This window comes from Prionailurus bengalensis, chromosome B2, assembly GCF_016509475.1.
Source record: "Prionailurus bengalensis isolate Pbe53 chromosome B2, Fcat_Pben_1.1_paternal_pri, whole genome shotgun sequence".
NCBI lineage: Eukaryota > Metazoa > Chordata > Mammalia > Carnivora > Felidae > Prionailurus > Prionailurus bengalensis.
In genome coordinates this window covers 2,203,870-2,220,356 of record NC_057349.1, presented here as the reverse complement: position 1 = coordinate 2,220,356, position 16,487 = coordinate 2,203,870, and the positions used below count along the sequence as shown (strand labels likewise).

General features: G+C 43.6%; 1 protein-coding gene across 4 annotated transcripts in view; it reads left to right on the top strand.

Annotated features, from left to right (window-relative positions):
* Positions 1 to 2,247: 2,247 nt before the first annotated feature.
* The window catches only part of ZKSCAN8 (zinc finger with KRAB and SCAN domains 8), a 53,661-nt gene continuing 39,421 nt past the window's right edge, over positions 2,248 to 16,487 (top strand). For all 4 annotated transcript variants that reach the window (XR_006298834.1, XR_006298835.1, XR_006298836.1 and 1 more), the window contains exons 1-5: positions 2,248 to 2,449; positions 11,861 to 12,369; positions 12,971 to 13,109; positions 15,961 to 16,052; positions 16,341 to 16,464. Coding sequence is in view for 1 of the 4 variants with exons in the window: in XM_043590604.1 (XP_043446539.1) it covers positions 11,953 to 12,369; positions 12,971 to 13,109; positions 15,961 to 16,052; positions 16,341 to 16,464 (772 nt within the window). In the remaining 3 variants the exon portion in view is untranslated. The remainder of the gene's footprint in view (positions 2,450 to 11,860; positions 12,370 to 12,970; positions 13,110 to 15,960; positions 16,053 to 16,340; positions 16,465 to 16,487) is intronic.

Genomic DNA, 16,487 nt, shown 5'->3' with positions numbered 1-16,487 from the left:
ATCGGAAGCAGGCTCCAGGCTCTGAGCCATCAGCCCAGAGCCTGACGCGGGGCTCGAACTCCCGGACCGCGAGATCGTGACCTGAGCTGAAGTCGGACGCTTAACCGACTGCGCCACCCAGGCGCCCCTCTTCTCACTTTCTTAATGGTGCTTTTTCTTGAGCAGAAGGTTTAAATTTTGATGAAGTCAAATTTAGCAATATTTTCTGTTATCATTAGTGCCTTTCGAGAAATCTTTCCTTAGGTCATGATACTATTTTACTTCTAAACTACCTATGTGGAGCGCCTGGGTGGCTCAGTCAGTTAAGCGGCTGACTCTTGATTAAACTCAAGTCGATCTCAACGTGATTGAGCTCCACGTTGGGCTTTGCGCTGATGGCATGGAGCCTGCTTAGGATTCTCTCTCTCTCTCCCTTTCTCTCTGCCCCACCCTCTCTCTTTCTCTCTCTCTCTCCTTCTCTCAAAATAAATAAACAAACTTAAAAACAAAAACAAAAACCAAGGGTAAAGTTCCTAGTCTGTTGCCAGTTACTTCCAGTCACCACCCCATCTGGGAGGCAAGAACTATAAAATAAACAGCAAAAATAAGTGTTTTGAAGGAGTCTAGAAACACTGTAACTTCTCAGTGCTTATTCTTATTTGTTTCATTGTGATGATTAGATGAAAACAAAAAAGTCCTAAAAACAAATAAAACTACTAAGATTTACTCCTGATGGGTGGACAGAATATTTTCTGGTTCAGGCTGGAGACCGGATAGAAACATTGGCGGTGGGTATCAGTAGGAGCAGCTAAAGAGGGGAAGTTAAGGTGAAGATTGGAGGGGCACCTGAGAACTCAGAATAAGTGGGTAGTTAGGAGAGATGTTGAAGGAATCATAATAGGAGGGGGACCTAAACGACACAAATAAGACATTTTCCTCAACCCCCACTCCCAAATCCTAGTTAGTCTGAAAAGCTAAATCTTTAATACAATGGTATTAAAGTGTGCACGAACACTGCAGTAGGTGACTGATGTCAGCCTTCTGTAATCTCAAGTGACCTCAAGGAGATCCCAAAACAGGAAGAACCGGAAAAACAGTGAAACACAGGCCTGCAGGCAATACTTCTGATCAAATATGATAGACACATAATGCATTAAGGCGACGTGTAAAATAAGATTTACACTTATGTGGAAGTCAGTGAATCTTAACGTTTACAAGGACAGATGGTACATACCCTGAGAGGGCAAGGATTTGGAGCACTGCTTGCAAGCACGTGTACTCTTTCCATTTTTGCATAGGACCCCTGGAAGCTAATAAGCATGCAAGCAGTTCAGAAGAATCTGAAATAGTGTCTCAGTAAGACAAAGACTGGAATAAAGCCCCTACTAATCTACTGTGAGATTGGCTTTCTCTCAGTCAAGAAAAGAATGAATGTAGATGGGAACGTAGATTTGTGGTATTAAAACAAAAGTCCACTAGTGAAGCTTCCCTCCCGGGTTTGGTATTTGAAAAGCTAAGCTACAAAGCTGGCTTTAAGAGATTGCAATTCAGTAAGATAGAAAAGGGCTGAACAGATACAAAGATTCAGAGGAAATTTATTCTCAATCACAATGGTTGGTCTTTTTCTTTCTTTCTTTCTTTCTTTCTTTTTTTTTCTTTCTTCTTTCTTTCTTTCTTTCTTTCTTTCTTTCTTTCTTTCTTTCTTTCTTTCTCTCTCTCTCTCTCTCTCTCTTTCTTTCTTGCTTTCTGAGAGTAGAGAGCGAGCGAGAGCGAGAGAGAGAGTACGAGTAGGGGAGAAGGGCAGAGGGAGACAGAATCCTAAGCAGGCTCCACACTCAGCATGGAGCCGGTTGTGGAGCTTGACATGGGGCTCGATGCCCCCAACCCTGGGATCATGACCCCAGCCGGGACCAAGAGTCTGACACGCATCGGACTGAGCCACCCAGCCGCCCTTACAATGGTTGTGTGAACACAACAGTACAAGGTGTACTCTTATTAAGCGCCATCGGGGATTCAAAAGGCTGTGAACCGTGATGGGGAGGAATTCCTCAAACGATCGGCAGTCTGTACAGGAGGCTCGGAGGACAGCCGAGTGCGGGGGTCTTTCCGCGCCCAGTCGCCAGCACCGCCAGGGCCCGAGCTCGCACCCACGTCCCCACTCCCGCCGGGCACCGCTAAACGCGCACCGGCGGACGAGCCCGGGGCCTGCGGAGGGCGGGGCGCCGGTCCCCTTAGCCGGCCGGCCATAGAGCTTCCAGACCTCCAGGTTCCTAGAGAGCCTCCGGAAGTGCCTCCCGACAAGATGCGCGTCGGTCGAGGTTGTGCCTTCGCGGGTTTGGAAGTTAGAGGCCGGCGGGCCCGCGTCCGACTACAGCTCTCGCCCCGGTTTGCCCCCCGCCCTTCCTGCGAGTCCGTCCGTCCGTCCTCTGCAGCCTCCCTTCCCCGCCCCGGGCCGGCCCCGGAACTCGCGGTGAGTAACGGGCCGGGCTCCGGGCGGGGGAGGGGAGGGCTTTGTGGGCCAGAGTAGGCCGCCGCCGGGGCCAGGCCTGAGGGTCGGCAGGGGGCGCGGACTCGGCGGGAACCGGGGACAGACCGGGTCGGGGCCGGGCCTGAGGGTCCGCGGGGGACGCGGACGCGGCGGGAACCGGGGACCGAGGGGCCAGGGCCGGGCATCAGGGTCCGCAGGGGGCGCGTCCCCAAACTCTCGCTTTCTTCATCCCGTTCCTCTTTTTGGGGTGCTGTTGTTCTTAAAATGGGAAACCGGCCCCACGTTATCTTTTATGCAACTGTTCCCACGATCCGAATTGTTTTTACTCAGCAATTTTGCATTTCGTTCACGATACAAAAAAAACAAAAATTTTTTTTTTCAAGCTGTACTTTGTTTTTGGAGGCCCCGAATTATCCTTGGAAACCTATGTTTGCTGTTAAGGCAATCTGCTGTTCGTAGTGTATGCAGAACACGGTGGCGCGTTGAGATAACTGCACAAAAGACACATTTGTCACATCTCTGGGGTAATAGAGAATTCACCCTTACTCAGAGTACTTACTTTGTTCCCCAAGGCCGACTAAATTAGATGCCTGGGAACCGTTTTTGGAGGGGCCCCGTTTCTAAAACTCAGGGCACTCACGAGTGGTTTTTTTTGTCAGGCAACAGTAAGACCGCCGCTACCACCTCTCAAAACAACCCATATTCCTGTTGTTTGATTAGTTCAGTTAAGTATATTTATGCAGGAATCGTTTTAACAAATCGTAAGTATTTTGAATTTGTGGTGAAGGGTGAAATGTAGCAGATGTTCAAACTGGCTTCCTCGCTTTGATAACTGTAAAGCACAGTTTGGGCTTCGCCTGTTTTTCTCTTGACCTTTAAAGCCTGGACAATCTCTTGTTTTGTTTTCGGTTCTCAAACATCCCCAAGTGGACCTCATTAGTTTGAAGGAAGAAAAAGCATTCCTTTTCATCTATTAAGAGAATAATGCTTTTAAATCTGAGTTGTGTCTTTAGTAGTTCACAGGATTATGTAGCATTTGAGATCAGGAGACTGTACATGTTGACTATTTTAACTTCCCGAATCAATAAACTTGAGCAAGTGTTCTTTTTTTTTTTTTTAAAGTTTATTTTATTTTGAGAGAGAGTGGGGAAGGGGCAGAGAGAGAATCCCAAGCAGGCTCTGTTCTGTCAACGTGGAGCCCCATGTGAGACTCAAACCCGTGAACCTGAGCCAAAATCAAGAGTCCGATGCTTGACTGAGCCACCCAGGTACCCCTTGACCAGGTATTCTTTTTTTTTAATGTTTTACTTTATTTTTGAGAGACAGAGACCAAGCATGAGTGGGGGAGGGGCAGAGAGAGAGGGAGACACAGTCCCAAGCAGGCTCCAGGCTCCGAGCTGTCAGCACAGAGCCCGACACGGGGCTCAAACCCATGAACCCTGAGATCATGACCTGGGCGGAAGTCGGACGCCCAACCAACTGAGCCACCCAGGCTCCCCGACCGGGTATTCTTAAAAGAGGATGTAAGAAGCAGTCTTCACCCCTAAAGTGCTTACATGAAACTGAGAGGCAGTTACATACTAGACTAATATTGTAGTCCAAATATTGAAGTCCAATTATAGGTTGTAATTGTCAAAAACTTGATTGGAGAGGGAAGAGACTAAAAAGTGGAAAATTAGATACTAAAAAAAAATAATCAGGGTGGGGAAAGGACAAGACTGGTTGGCTGATTTGGTGTAAATTATGAACAGACCTGATAATTAGATGACTTCTCCAGGTTTCACTATTGAGACTTTATTAAGTGTTATTTACTATGATGTTAATATGTTATATTTACTTTAATATCTTAATATAAAGTTCTTTTTAAGTTTTTTTTAATGTTTATTTGTTTTTGAGAGAGAGAGAGAGAGGGAGAGCACGAGCAGGGAGGGGTAGAGAGAGGAAGACACAGAATCCAAAGCAGGGTCCAGCCTCCAAGCTGTCAGCACAGAGCCTGATGTGGGGCTCAAACTCATAAACTGCAAGATCATGACGTGGTTAAGTCCAAGGCTTAAACCAACTGAGCCACCCAGCCGCCTCTTAATTGACTTTTCCTAAATTTTTAAAAATTATTTTAAGATGTGGGGCACCTGGGTGGCTCAGTCGGTTAACCGCCCGACTTCACTCAGGTCATGATCTCACAGTTCATGGGTCAAGCCCGTATTGGGCTTTGTGCTGGCAGCTTGGAGCCTGGAGCCTGCTTCGGATTCTGTCTCCCTCTCTCTGTCCCTCACCAACTCACACTCGCTCTCTCTCTCTCTCTCTCTCTCTCTCTCAAAGATAAGTAAACATTAACAAATAAATAAATATAAAAATTATTTTAAGACCATGGATATTAATCCTAGCTGTGCAAAACAAAAATGATTACGCCTTGTCTCAAATTCTCCACAAAATCTCAAGCTCTTGCCCACATTCGTTTTTCCTTCAACCCTCACTATGCCAGGAAATCCCCCTGCTTCTCTATAAAAATCTTCATGAATTAAACTCTCTGATGTTAGACACCATATTTAACCCTATCTCTTACTTCTCTGTTCTTGGTATTAGTAGTTTACACACCAAACTATTGTTCTCATCCTTACCTAATTAAAACATTTTTTTTTTACATTTATTTATTTTTGAGAGGCAGAGCACAAGTGGGGGAGGGGCAGAGAGTGAAGGAGACAGAATCCAAAACAGACTCCAGGCTCTGAGCTGTCATCACAGAGCCTGACACAGGGCTCAAACTCACAATCCGTGAGATCACGACCTGAGCCGAAGTCAGACACTTAACTGACTGAGCCACCCAGGCACCCCTCAACCATATCGAATTTTAAAGATAATTTTCCAACTTTTTTCCTTCTCTGTCCATGCTCTCTAAGGGTGGTTTTTTGTTTTTTTAAGTTTATATATATATATATATATATATATATATATACATATATACATACACACGTGTGTGTGTATGTGTATATGTGTGTATATATGTATATATACATATGTATATGTAATTTTTTTTTTAATTTTTTTTTTCCAACGTTTTTTATTTATTTTTGGGACAGAGAGAGACAGAGCATGAATGGGGGAGGGGCAGAGAGAGAGGGAGACACAGAATCAGAAACAGGCTCCAGGCTCCGAGCCATCAGCCCAGAGCCTGACGCGGGGCTCGAACTCACGGACCGCGAGATCGTGACCTGGCTGAAGTCGGACGCTTAACCGACTGCGCCACCCAGGCGCCCCTTTTTTTTTTTAAGAAAGAGAAGGAGAGAGTGTGCGCGATCTGGGGAGGGGCAGAGACAGAATCCCAACCAGGTTCTGTGCTGTCAGCACAGAGCCCGACACAGGGCTTGAACTCACAAACTGTGGAATCATGACCGGAGTTGAAATCAAGAGTCAGCTGCCTAACCAACTGAGCCACCCAGGCGCCCTGATATATTTTTTAGTAATCTTTACCCCCCAACGTGGGGCTCAGACTCAGCACCCTGAGACCAGGAGGCGCAAACCCTTCCCACTGAGCCAGCCGGGCATCCCTCTAAGTAAGGTTCTTAATGGCCCTGGAGTCCTTGCATGGGCATGAGGTCTGTGAACTGTGCTGAAATTGAATGTAAACTTTTGTGCCTATGGGGTTTTTTCTATGGAAAAGCTCTGTGTTTTCATTTGATTGTAGAGACTGAACTACCCCTACCCCATTCTTCCCCCTGCCCCCTAAAAAAAACTCCTGAAAGAGGCACTGCTTTCAAGACTCACGTCAAGAAGTAGATGTAATCTGATTTTCCTCCTAAGGGCCTGTCTCTCCTCTTTCTTTGAGGATTATAGGTGTGGTTTTATCATGTTCATCTCTTGCCAGCTGTTTTGGATATACTGCCTTCATTTATGCTCCTTTCCATTGTCTGTAGTGCTGCCTTTGTGATCTTTCTGGAATACAAATATGTAATAAAACTTCCTTGTTTTATAAGAGGGACAGAGAAGAAGGTGACTGCCACAAACATTTGCAATAAAACCGTGGCCATGGGCACACATTTACAGTACCTACACAATGTGATCAATCCTCTATTTGGACCATGTGAGAAATGTCTTGGCAAGAATGAGCACCTTAATCTGCTTGTGGGTTGGGGCATGTCAGAGTGGGAGTGACAGACACCTCATGAAAAAAATAGGAGGTAAGCTGAGACTTTTAAGTTAGAGTGAATGGTTTCAGCTAGACCGGGGTTTATGAACCTTGGCATTGACAGATCATCCTTTGTTGGGGGGTCTGTGTTATGCATCATAAGATGTTTAGTAGCATCTTGGGCTTCTACCTACTGGATACCAGTAGCATCCCTTCCCTTCAGTTTTAACAACCAGAAATGTTTTCAGAGATTGCCAGGTGTCCCTGGGAGAGGGGAGCAAAATTGGCCTGGTTGAAAACCACTGAACTAGAATAAGAGCTCTGTAATAGAGTGGAGCTTAAAGAAAGCCACATTTGGGGGTGCCTGGGTGGCTCAGTTGGTTGAGCGTCCGACTTCGGCTCAGGTCATAATCTCACGGCTCGTGAGTTCGAGCCCCGCGTCGGGCTCTGTGCTGACAGCTCGGAGCCTGGAGCCTGCTTCATATTCTGGGTCTCCCTCTCTCTCTCTCTTTCTCTCTCTGCCCTGTCCCACTTGTGCTGTCTCTCTCTGTCTCTCAAAAATAAATAAAATAAACATTAAAAAAAAATTTTTTTTTAAAAAGAAAGCCACATTTGGAATAGGTATGTGAAGGTGAGCTTATAGTAGATAAAGGTAAGCAGGTTTACATACCATAAAGGCCATTGCATATCATGCTGAAGAGGTGGGTTCCCTTTCAAAAGATTTTAAAGTGATGAGTTATATTACATATTTATTAAAAGTCTTTCTAGAAAGGTGTTAATTTTTTTTTTCTAACGTTTATTTATTTTTGAGACAGAGACAGAGCATGAACGGGGGAGGGGCAGAGAGAGAGGGAGACACAGAATCGGAAACAGGCTCCAGGCTCTGAGCCATCAGCCCAGAGCCCGACGCGGGGCTCGAACTCCCGGACCGCGAGATCGTGACCTGAGCTGAAGTCGGACGCTTAACCGACTGCGCCACCCAGGCGCCCCGAAAGGTGTTAATTTTATACGGTAACATATTATAACAAATTAGCATAAGCTGGGTGGCTTAGCACAGCAAAAATTTATTCTTTCATAGTTATGGAGGCTAAAAGTCCAAAGTCAAGATGTTGGCAGGGGCGCCTGGGGCGCTAAGTTGGTTAAACGTCTGACTTTGGCTCAGGTCATGATTTCGTGGTTCATGGGTTCAAGCCCCACATTGCGCTCTCTGCTGTCAGAGCAGAGCCTGCTTCGGATCCTCTGTCCCCTGCCCTCTCTGTCCCTTCCCCACTTGTGCCCTCTCTCTCAAAAATAAAATAAACAGAAAAAAAAAAAAAACTTAAAAAAAAAAAAGATGTTGGCAGAGCCATGTTCACCGACTTTCTGGTTGTTATAGGCATTCCTTGGCTTGTGGCTGCATAACTCCTTACCTCTGCATCTGTGGTCTCACAGCTCTCTTCTTTGTCTGTGTCTTCACATGGCTCTCTCTTTGTATATCTCAGTCTCTGTGTCTCTTACTTTCCTAAAAGAACACCAGTCATGTTGTATTAAGGGCTTACTCTACTCCAGTATAACCTTATCTTAATTACATCTGCAAAGACCCTATTTCCAAATAAGGTCACATTCACAGGTATCAGAGGTTAGGACCTCAGCATGTCTTTTGGGAGGACACAGTTCAATCCACAACAGGCAGCTGTGGGGAACATGAATGAGAGAAAAGAATAGCCAAAGGCAGGAAGACCACTTAACCACTGCAAGTACAGGCAAGAAGTGATGTCTGTTACCAAAGTTAAAGGCCATAGACATACCCACAAAGAAATAGGACCCTTTAATAAAGTCTTTAGATCTATAGGTTTTGTATCTAAATCTTGCTCTTAAACAAAGACAGATAACTTCCGTGTTAGATATTGTAAATAATAGCCCTTGAATGATCTTTGATTCTATCAATAAAGTAAAACATACAGATCTTTACTTATAGAGAACATACAATTAAGTTAGGAAGTCAAAACTCCTTTGCAACTAATAATACATAACTGTAGGAAAATTACTCATTTAAGGTAAGCTCTACACCCAACGTGGCACTTGAACTCATGACTCTGAGATCAAGAGTTCTATGCTTTTCTGCCTGAGGCAGCCAGGTGCTCCAAGAAAAGATTTTAAAAGAGAAAATATTCTGTCTATTCCTTTAAGAATAGGTATTTGGGGCACTAATGAAAGAAATTGGAGAAGACTTAAATGGAGAGATAGAGTGTGTTTATAGAATGGATATTAAAATGTCAGTGAGCTGTATAGATCCAGCACATATCCAGTTCCGGGAGAGAGGGTTGGTAGGAATTTGTATCAAAAGACCATGGAATTAGAAAAAACAGAGGCTCCTGGGTGGCTGAGTGGGTTAAGCGTCTGACTCTTGGTTTTGGCTCAGCTCACGATCTCACAGTTTGGTGGGTTCGAGCCCTGCATCAAGTTCTCTGCTGACAGTGTGGAGCCTGCTTGGGATTCTCTCTCCCTCTCTCTCTGCCCCAACCCCACTCACGCTGTCTCTGTCTCTCTCAAAATAAATAAATAAACCTAAAGTCAAAACAATTTTGAAAATATTGCAACAAAGTTGCAGGACTCTTAATATTTGGTTTTAATATTTTAAAGCTGCAATAATCAAGACAATTTTGTTTGGGGAAAGGGGTAAACATATAGGTCAATGGACCAGAATAGAGATTACAGAAATAAACCCACACATACGTGGTCAATTGATTTTTGACAAAGATGTAAAGATAATTCAGTCGGTAAAGGGGTAATCTTTTTGAAGGTGCTGGAACAATTTGGTAGCTGTGTTCCAAAAAATTAAGCTCCATCCACAACTCAAATTCTATATAAAAATTAACTCAAAATTTGGGATGCCTGGCTGGCTCAGTAGGTGGAGTGTGTGATTCTTGGTCTCGGGGGTCATGATTTTGAGCCCCATGTTGGGTGCGGAGATTACTTAAAAAAATTAAGTCAAGATGGATCATAGACCTATGGTAAAACCTAAAACTATAGAAGTTTTAGAAGAAAACAGGAGAAAATCTTTGCAACTGTGAGTTAAGCAAAAATTTCTTAGGTATGACACCAAAAGCACAATCCCTAAAAGAAAAAAAATGACAAATTAGACTTCAGAAAAGTTATGGATTTGTGTTCTTGGAAAGGCACTGTTAAAGGAATGAAGAGGAGGAAATATTTGCACATCATATATATCATAATGGTCTTGGTGTCCAAGATATGTAAGGAATTCTCAAAACTCAATAATAAAGAAGTTTATTTTTAAAACAGGCAAAAGTTTTGAGCAGATAACTTCACCAGAGAAGATAATACGGGTGGCAGACCAACAGGTGAAAGGATGCTCTACAGAATTAGAAGGAAGATGCAAATTTAGACCATAGTGAGTAGGCATCTGGGTGGCTCAGTCAGTTAAGCAACCAACTTCAGCTCAGGTCATGATCTCGTGGTTCGTGGGTTCGAGCCCCACATCAGGCTCTGTGCTAACAGCTCAGAGCCTGGAGCCTGCTTCAGAATGTGTGGCGTGTGCTCGCTCTCTCTCAAAAATAAACATAAAAAAAAAAAAAAAAAAAAAAGACCATAGTGAGATATCAGGGAGTGGTTAAAAAATAAACTAATTAATTAAACCATAATGAGATACCATTACATACTTGTTAGAATATCTAAAATTAAAAATAAAACCATATCAAGTGCTGCTTGTTAGGATAGAGAGAACCAGTTCTCACATACAGCCAGTGGAATGCAAAGTGTTATAGGCACTTTAGAAAACAGTTTTGGACTCTGCTGTCAGCATGGAGCCTGCTTTGGATCCTCTGTCCTCCCCTCTCTCTTCACCCCACCCCTGCTCATGCTCTCTCAAAAATAAATAAACATTAAAAAAAAAAGAAGTTTTACAGTTTCTTATAAAGTTATACATACACCTGCCATGTGATCCATCAGTTTTACTTCAGATATTTACCCAAGTGAAATGAGAACATGTTTACACAAACCTCAAATGCAAATGTTCATCGTGCCTTTATTTGTAATCGTCAAATACTGAAAATGAGTTGAGATACCTCTCAACTAGGGAATAGATAAACATACGTCTCCATAAGGAATAAACTACTGGTACACACAACATTGATGACCTCATATGTATTATGCCAAGTGAAAGATGCCAGACTCAGAAGGATACCTACTGTATGAGTCTATTTATAAAACATTCTGGAGGTTGTTAGTGTGTGTAGATGGGGCATTTAGGTTCCTGGAAAGGTAGCAACCAGTGCTCCAAAGAGTTGTAGAGTGAGATAAGGTCCACGGGAGAAGTAGTTGGCTTTGACATAGGAGGGAAGATGGAGAGCACAGAAGGATAATGGACATTAGGTGGAGAAGACTTTGGTGTTAGGAATTCTGGACAATAGCTTCAGCTAGATTGTGTAGAAATGTATGTCTGTTGGGGTGCCTGGGTGGTTCAATCCTTAAGTTCAGGTCATGATCTCATAGTTCGAGTGCCACATTGGGTGAGCTTGAGCCCCACTTTGGATGAGCCCCGCTTCTCTTCCTCCCTCCCTCTCTCTGTCTCTCTCTCTTCCCCCTCCCCGACTCCTCTCTCTCTGTCAAGAAAGAAAGAAGGAAGGAAAGAAGGGAAAGAAAGGAAGAAAAAAAGGAAGGAAGGAAGGAAGAAAAGAAAGGAAAGAAGGAAGGAAGGAAGGAAAGAAAGAAAAAGGAAAGAAAGAGAAAGGAAGGAAGGAAGGAAGGAAGGAAGGAAGGAAGGAAGGAAGGAAGAAAGAAAGAAAGAAAGAAAGAAAGAAAGAAAGAAAGAAAGAAAGAAAGAAAGAAAGAAAAGAAAAGAAAAAAAGAAAGAAAAAGAAAAGAAAGAAAAGAAAGTCTGTTGGGCACAAGGGGTAGGTTGAGAGTTGAAGTGTGTAGAAACAGTATAGCTAGAGTTGCAAATACTGAAGGTTAAATCAGCATCAATGAAGACCAGCTGAGGTTAAATGCAGAACTTCAATTAGACCCAGTGTACGTGGTTTCCTAACTTTGTTTTGCCATATTCCCCATCCCCAAGGAGAGGAAGCAGAAGGAAGGGAATATTCCCCAGATGGATTTGGCATGGCAGAAAGCTAAGGAGGTAAGGTGTTACTTCTGAAACAGTGGAGAGGATCACTTAAATGACCAAGCCTTGAAGTCTGTGTTGTGGTAGGAACTTGTTAAGATGTCTTAGTAAATGACTATGACCTTTGACTTGCTTTAATATTGTTTTACGATTTCTCTTCTCCAAGAATTGCCCTTAGAGAAGAGGCCCTTGGAAGGTTCTTCTTAAGAAGATAGAGAAGGTAGTGGAAACGAGCCTCCTGAGTTTTTCCAGCCCTAAATGGCAGCAGAATCAAGAAAGTTGTCAGCCTCATCCCCACCAGACCAAGCTCCTGAAGAAGACCTTGTAATTGTCAAGGTAGAGGAAGATCATGGCTGGGACCAGGAATCTAGTCTGCATGAAAATAACCCTCCTGGCCAGGAGTTATTCCGTCTGCGCTTCAGGAAGTTATGCTACCAGGAGACATTAGGACCCCGAGAAGCTCTGATCCAACTCCGCGCACTCTGCCATCAGTGGCTAAGGCCAGATTTGAACACCAAGGAGCAGATCTTGGAGTTATTAGTGCTAGAACAGTTCTTGACCATCCTGCCTGAGGAGCTTCAGACTCTGGTTAAGGAACATCAGCTAGAGAACGGAGAGGAGGTGGTGACCCTGCTGGAGGATTTAGAAAGACAGATTGATATATTAGGACGGCCAGTAAGTAGACGGATGTGTGCATGCTATGCCCACGGTGTGTGGAAGCTGGGTGATAGACACCAGCACCGCAGCAGTGGAATGAATGCTGGGTGTCGATTTCTGTTTGTGAGGATAAAAATGGTTCTAGTGCGGTGTGGCTCATATTCGTAGAGTCCTTTTTATTTTTGTAAAGGATACGTGTACGTTTTTTATCCTCAACATCCTTGCGATGATCCTTGCCAAGTGGGAAACTGGTATGCAGGGAGCTTGAATTACTTCAGTTACTTTGGACACTCATAATTAAAGGTAGATCTGAGACCAGAACTAAGGTTTCCTGGTTTGTTAGCAAAAGTTTTTTCTGTTGAATAACTGCTCTAAGTTTCTGTTTATCAGGCTTCCCATGCCTTGGGAGTGCAAAATGGTAGGAAGGGCATCAGAAATGATGCCTTTCTGCGCTAATCAACACATTTGTGTTCTTACTGCCTCTAGGAAGTAAGTGAGATTCTGCTTCCTCTTTTCCCAAGCATGTGTCCCTAGAGATGAGCTCTTCTTGATTGTTTTATGTTGTTCACTTCCTCTCACAAAGGAATTTCTTGTAATGCAGCTGCCCTGTTGTTTTCAGGTCCCAGCCCGTGCACATGGACATGGACTCTGGGAGGAGGTCGTACATTCAGAGTCTACACCAGGGCTTCCAAATACTCAGCTCCGACCCATGGCAATGCAGCACAAATCTCCGGTGTCCCAAGGGTCACAAGAGAAAGGTGAGGAACCAGATTTCATTGATGAGAGGGAGGAATAGAAAAGAAAGTACCTGTTGAGTTCCTGGAGAATCAGGAACTAGAATTTTTGTGTACAGACCAGTCCTAAGATCTGAGTTTAAGTGTTTATCTAGGCTTCAAATATAGACTGTCAGTCCCATTGGTAAGTTCAAGAACAAATCAAGGAATTTGGGGATTCTTATATATTCACACATTTCTGTTATCCCAGTATATATTTTTTAATTTTAATTTAATTTAATTTTTAAATGTATTTATTCTTGAGAGAAAGAAAGTGAGCAGGGGAGGTGCAGAGAGAGAAAGGGGGACAGAGGATCTGAAGCAGGCTCTGCAGCTGACAGCAGAGAGCCTGAGATGGGACTCAAACTCCTGAGCTGTGAGCATGACCTGAGCTGAGGTTGGATGCTCAACCAACTGAGCCATCCAGCTGCCTTCCCAATGTTTTTTTTTGTTTGTTTTGTTTTTTAAGTTTATATATGTATTTTGAGAGAGAGAGAGAGGGAGAGAGCATGTGCATGTTGGGAGGTGGGAGGGGCAGAGAGAGAGAATCTCACTTGATCCCACTAACAGGATCATGACCTGAGCCAAAACCAGAAACCAGAGTTGGGTGCTTAACAAGTGGTGGGGAGGGGAGGATGTGCTAGCAAATGCATGTACACGTGAGAGCATGAGCTGGGCAGGGTCAGAGGGATAAGTAGAGAGAATCTCAGGCCAGCTCCACACCTTGAGCCCGGACATGGGCTTGATCCCATGACCCTGGGATCATGACCTGAGCTGAAATCAAGAGTTGGACATTCAGTCCACTGACCGACCCATGTTACCTCAATGTATTAACAACATAGGCGTTTTGAGGTTTTGCTGGTGTATCATCATGCCACTTTATTTATAATTATTTCAGTATATAATTCTTCAAGCAAGAGCATTTTCTTTGATAGCCACAATAAATGCATCTCAATTAGGAAGTGTAATGCTGATACTGTACTAATCTGGTCCATAGTTCATATACATGTTTTGTCAGTTGTCCCAGTAATCTTCCAGAATCTAATCCAAGATTCCATTTTGCAGTCAGTTGTTTTGTCTCTATAGACTCCTTTAATTCAAAATAGTTTCTTGGCCTTTCTTTTGCCCTTCACGACCTTGACATTTTTGAGAGTACAAGTTGGTTATTTTATAGAATAGCTGTAAAATTTGGGTTCGTGTGATGTTTCCTTACGAGTCAATTCAAGTTGTGCATATGTGTCAGGAACTCGCCAGAAGTACTGTTGTATCCTTCTCAGCATTACAACAGGAAATTGTCCTGTTATTGGTGTTGGTACCTTTGATGACTTGGTTAAGGTTATTCTTGGTTAGGTTTGGGGCGCCTGGTGGCTCAGTGGGTTAAATGTCCAACTCTTGATCTCGGCTCAGGTCATGATCTCACAGTTAATGAATTTGAGTCCTGCATCGGGCTCTGCGCTGACAGCAGAGTCTGCCTGGGATTCTCTCTCCTCCTCTCTGCTGCTTTCCCGCTGGCGCACACACTCACTCTCTCTCTCTCTCTCTCTCTCTCTCTCTCTCTCAAAATAAATACACGTTTTTTTTTTAAAAAGGCTTATTTTTGCTAAGGTAATCATTGTGGTTACTATTTTTCCCTTTATGATAAATAAGTAATTTGTGGGGGAAGTACTCTTGAGTCTGTGTAAGTATTTGGTCCACATCAAACTTTTGTTGCTAAAATACTAGTTTTAATATTCATTGTTGCTTCTTGATTGAATCGGTGATTACTAAGACTTACAAAATGATGATTTTCTAACTATGTCATTCCTTCTACACTTACTTGTAATAGAGAGTGTTCCCTCCCCATTTTATTTTATATGTCAGTATGGACTCCTAAATTCTTACTTTATTCCAGAAATAAAGTATCTTTAGTTATCTTTATTTTATTATTGTGTTTATTTTGATGCTTAAATTGTCTCAGATTTGTTCAGAGGAGGCCCCCTTCAGTCTGGCTCCTGTGTCCTTTTGACACTTCCCTATCGTTTTTTTGAGAACTTCTTGCAGAACAAGACCATTCTAGTGTCATCTTGTATTTACTCTGCGTTTCTTTTTTCATTTATGTGTTTTATAGCAGTTCTATATAAATGGGTTTTTAACATTCCTAAAGAAGAAACATAGGAACAGTTTCAGTTAGTTATATAATTCTGGTCTAAAGTTCTAAAGCGTATTACCCAAAACACAGTAGTCTGTTTATTGGTGTTGCACTGTCTGATACCTATGGGAAGCAGATAGTGGCAGTCATGATGGACATTTCAGGAAGGTAATAGAGTTAATAGAGGTAGATTGGTTCTGTTGGCTCTCATATTCCATTTGCCAAGAGATGAAGACCTGAAGAAATGCTGTACACAAGCACAGGGATAGAACGTAGTTTTGGTGGGAGAGAAGAAATTGAAAAGCAGTTCCTGTTAGGAAACCAGCACTCTATTTCCGACACGGAATTTCAGGCTGAGTGGGACATCAAAGTGCAGATGTCCTGTGGGCAGCCATTAGTGTGGACCCGGAGCCCAAGATACCAGATTTGATTTGATTTGATTTTTTATATTTTATATTATTTCATTTTATGTTTCATTTTAATGTTTTAAATGTTTACTTAAGCAGTCTCTATACTCAAACTCATGACCCCGAGATCTGGAGCCACATGCTCCACGTACTGAGGCAGCCAGGGGCCGCTCAGCACTTCTTGTGCAAAATCTCCGACATGCATATCTTCTGAAATGCAGACAGCTTTGGAATGGGTTAGTGCTGGCTCCTGCAACTGTGGGACAGGGTGGTCTCACTCCTCGCTTCCTTCTCCTCTCAGCCATCTCTACTTGTGAGAGTCCTGCCTCTTCCCAGAAAGGAAGTCCTGGGAACCAGGAGATGACGGCCACACTTCTCACAGCAGGGCTGCAGGTGAGTTGTACTGCTTCTAGATCTGCTTCGCAGCACCGGTGGCATCTGCCACGTGCCCGGGCTCTCTGTAGCAGTACTCACCAGGAACTTGCCCCAGATGTTTCTGCATGATTCTTGATTTCCCCCACCAAATCTGGTGCGTTTTCCTCTTTGTCCCCGCTTAGTTAGATCCCTTTACACAGTATGTTCCCACCCCTTGATCCTCCCCAGCACTGGCGGACCTCTGACAGTCTGGGTTTGAGCCATGGAACAGTGCCAGTCCCACATGGGGATTTTGTTCTGTTTCAGACTTTGGAGAAGATCGAAGACATGGCTGTGTCCCTAATTCGAGAGGAGTGGCTTCTTGATCCATCACAGAAGGATCTGCATAGAGATGACAGGCCAGAAAATTACAGAAACATGTTCTCCCTGGGTAAGGAGAGCTCTGGTTATTGT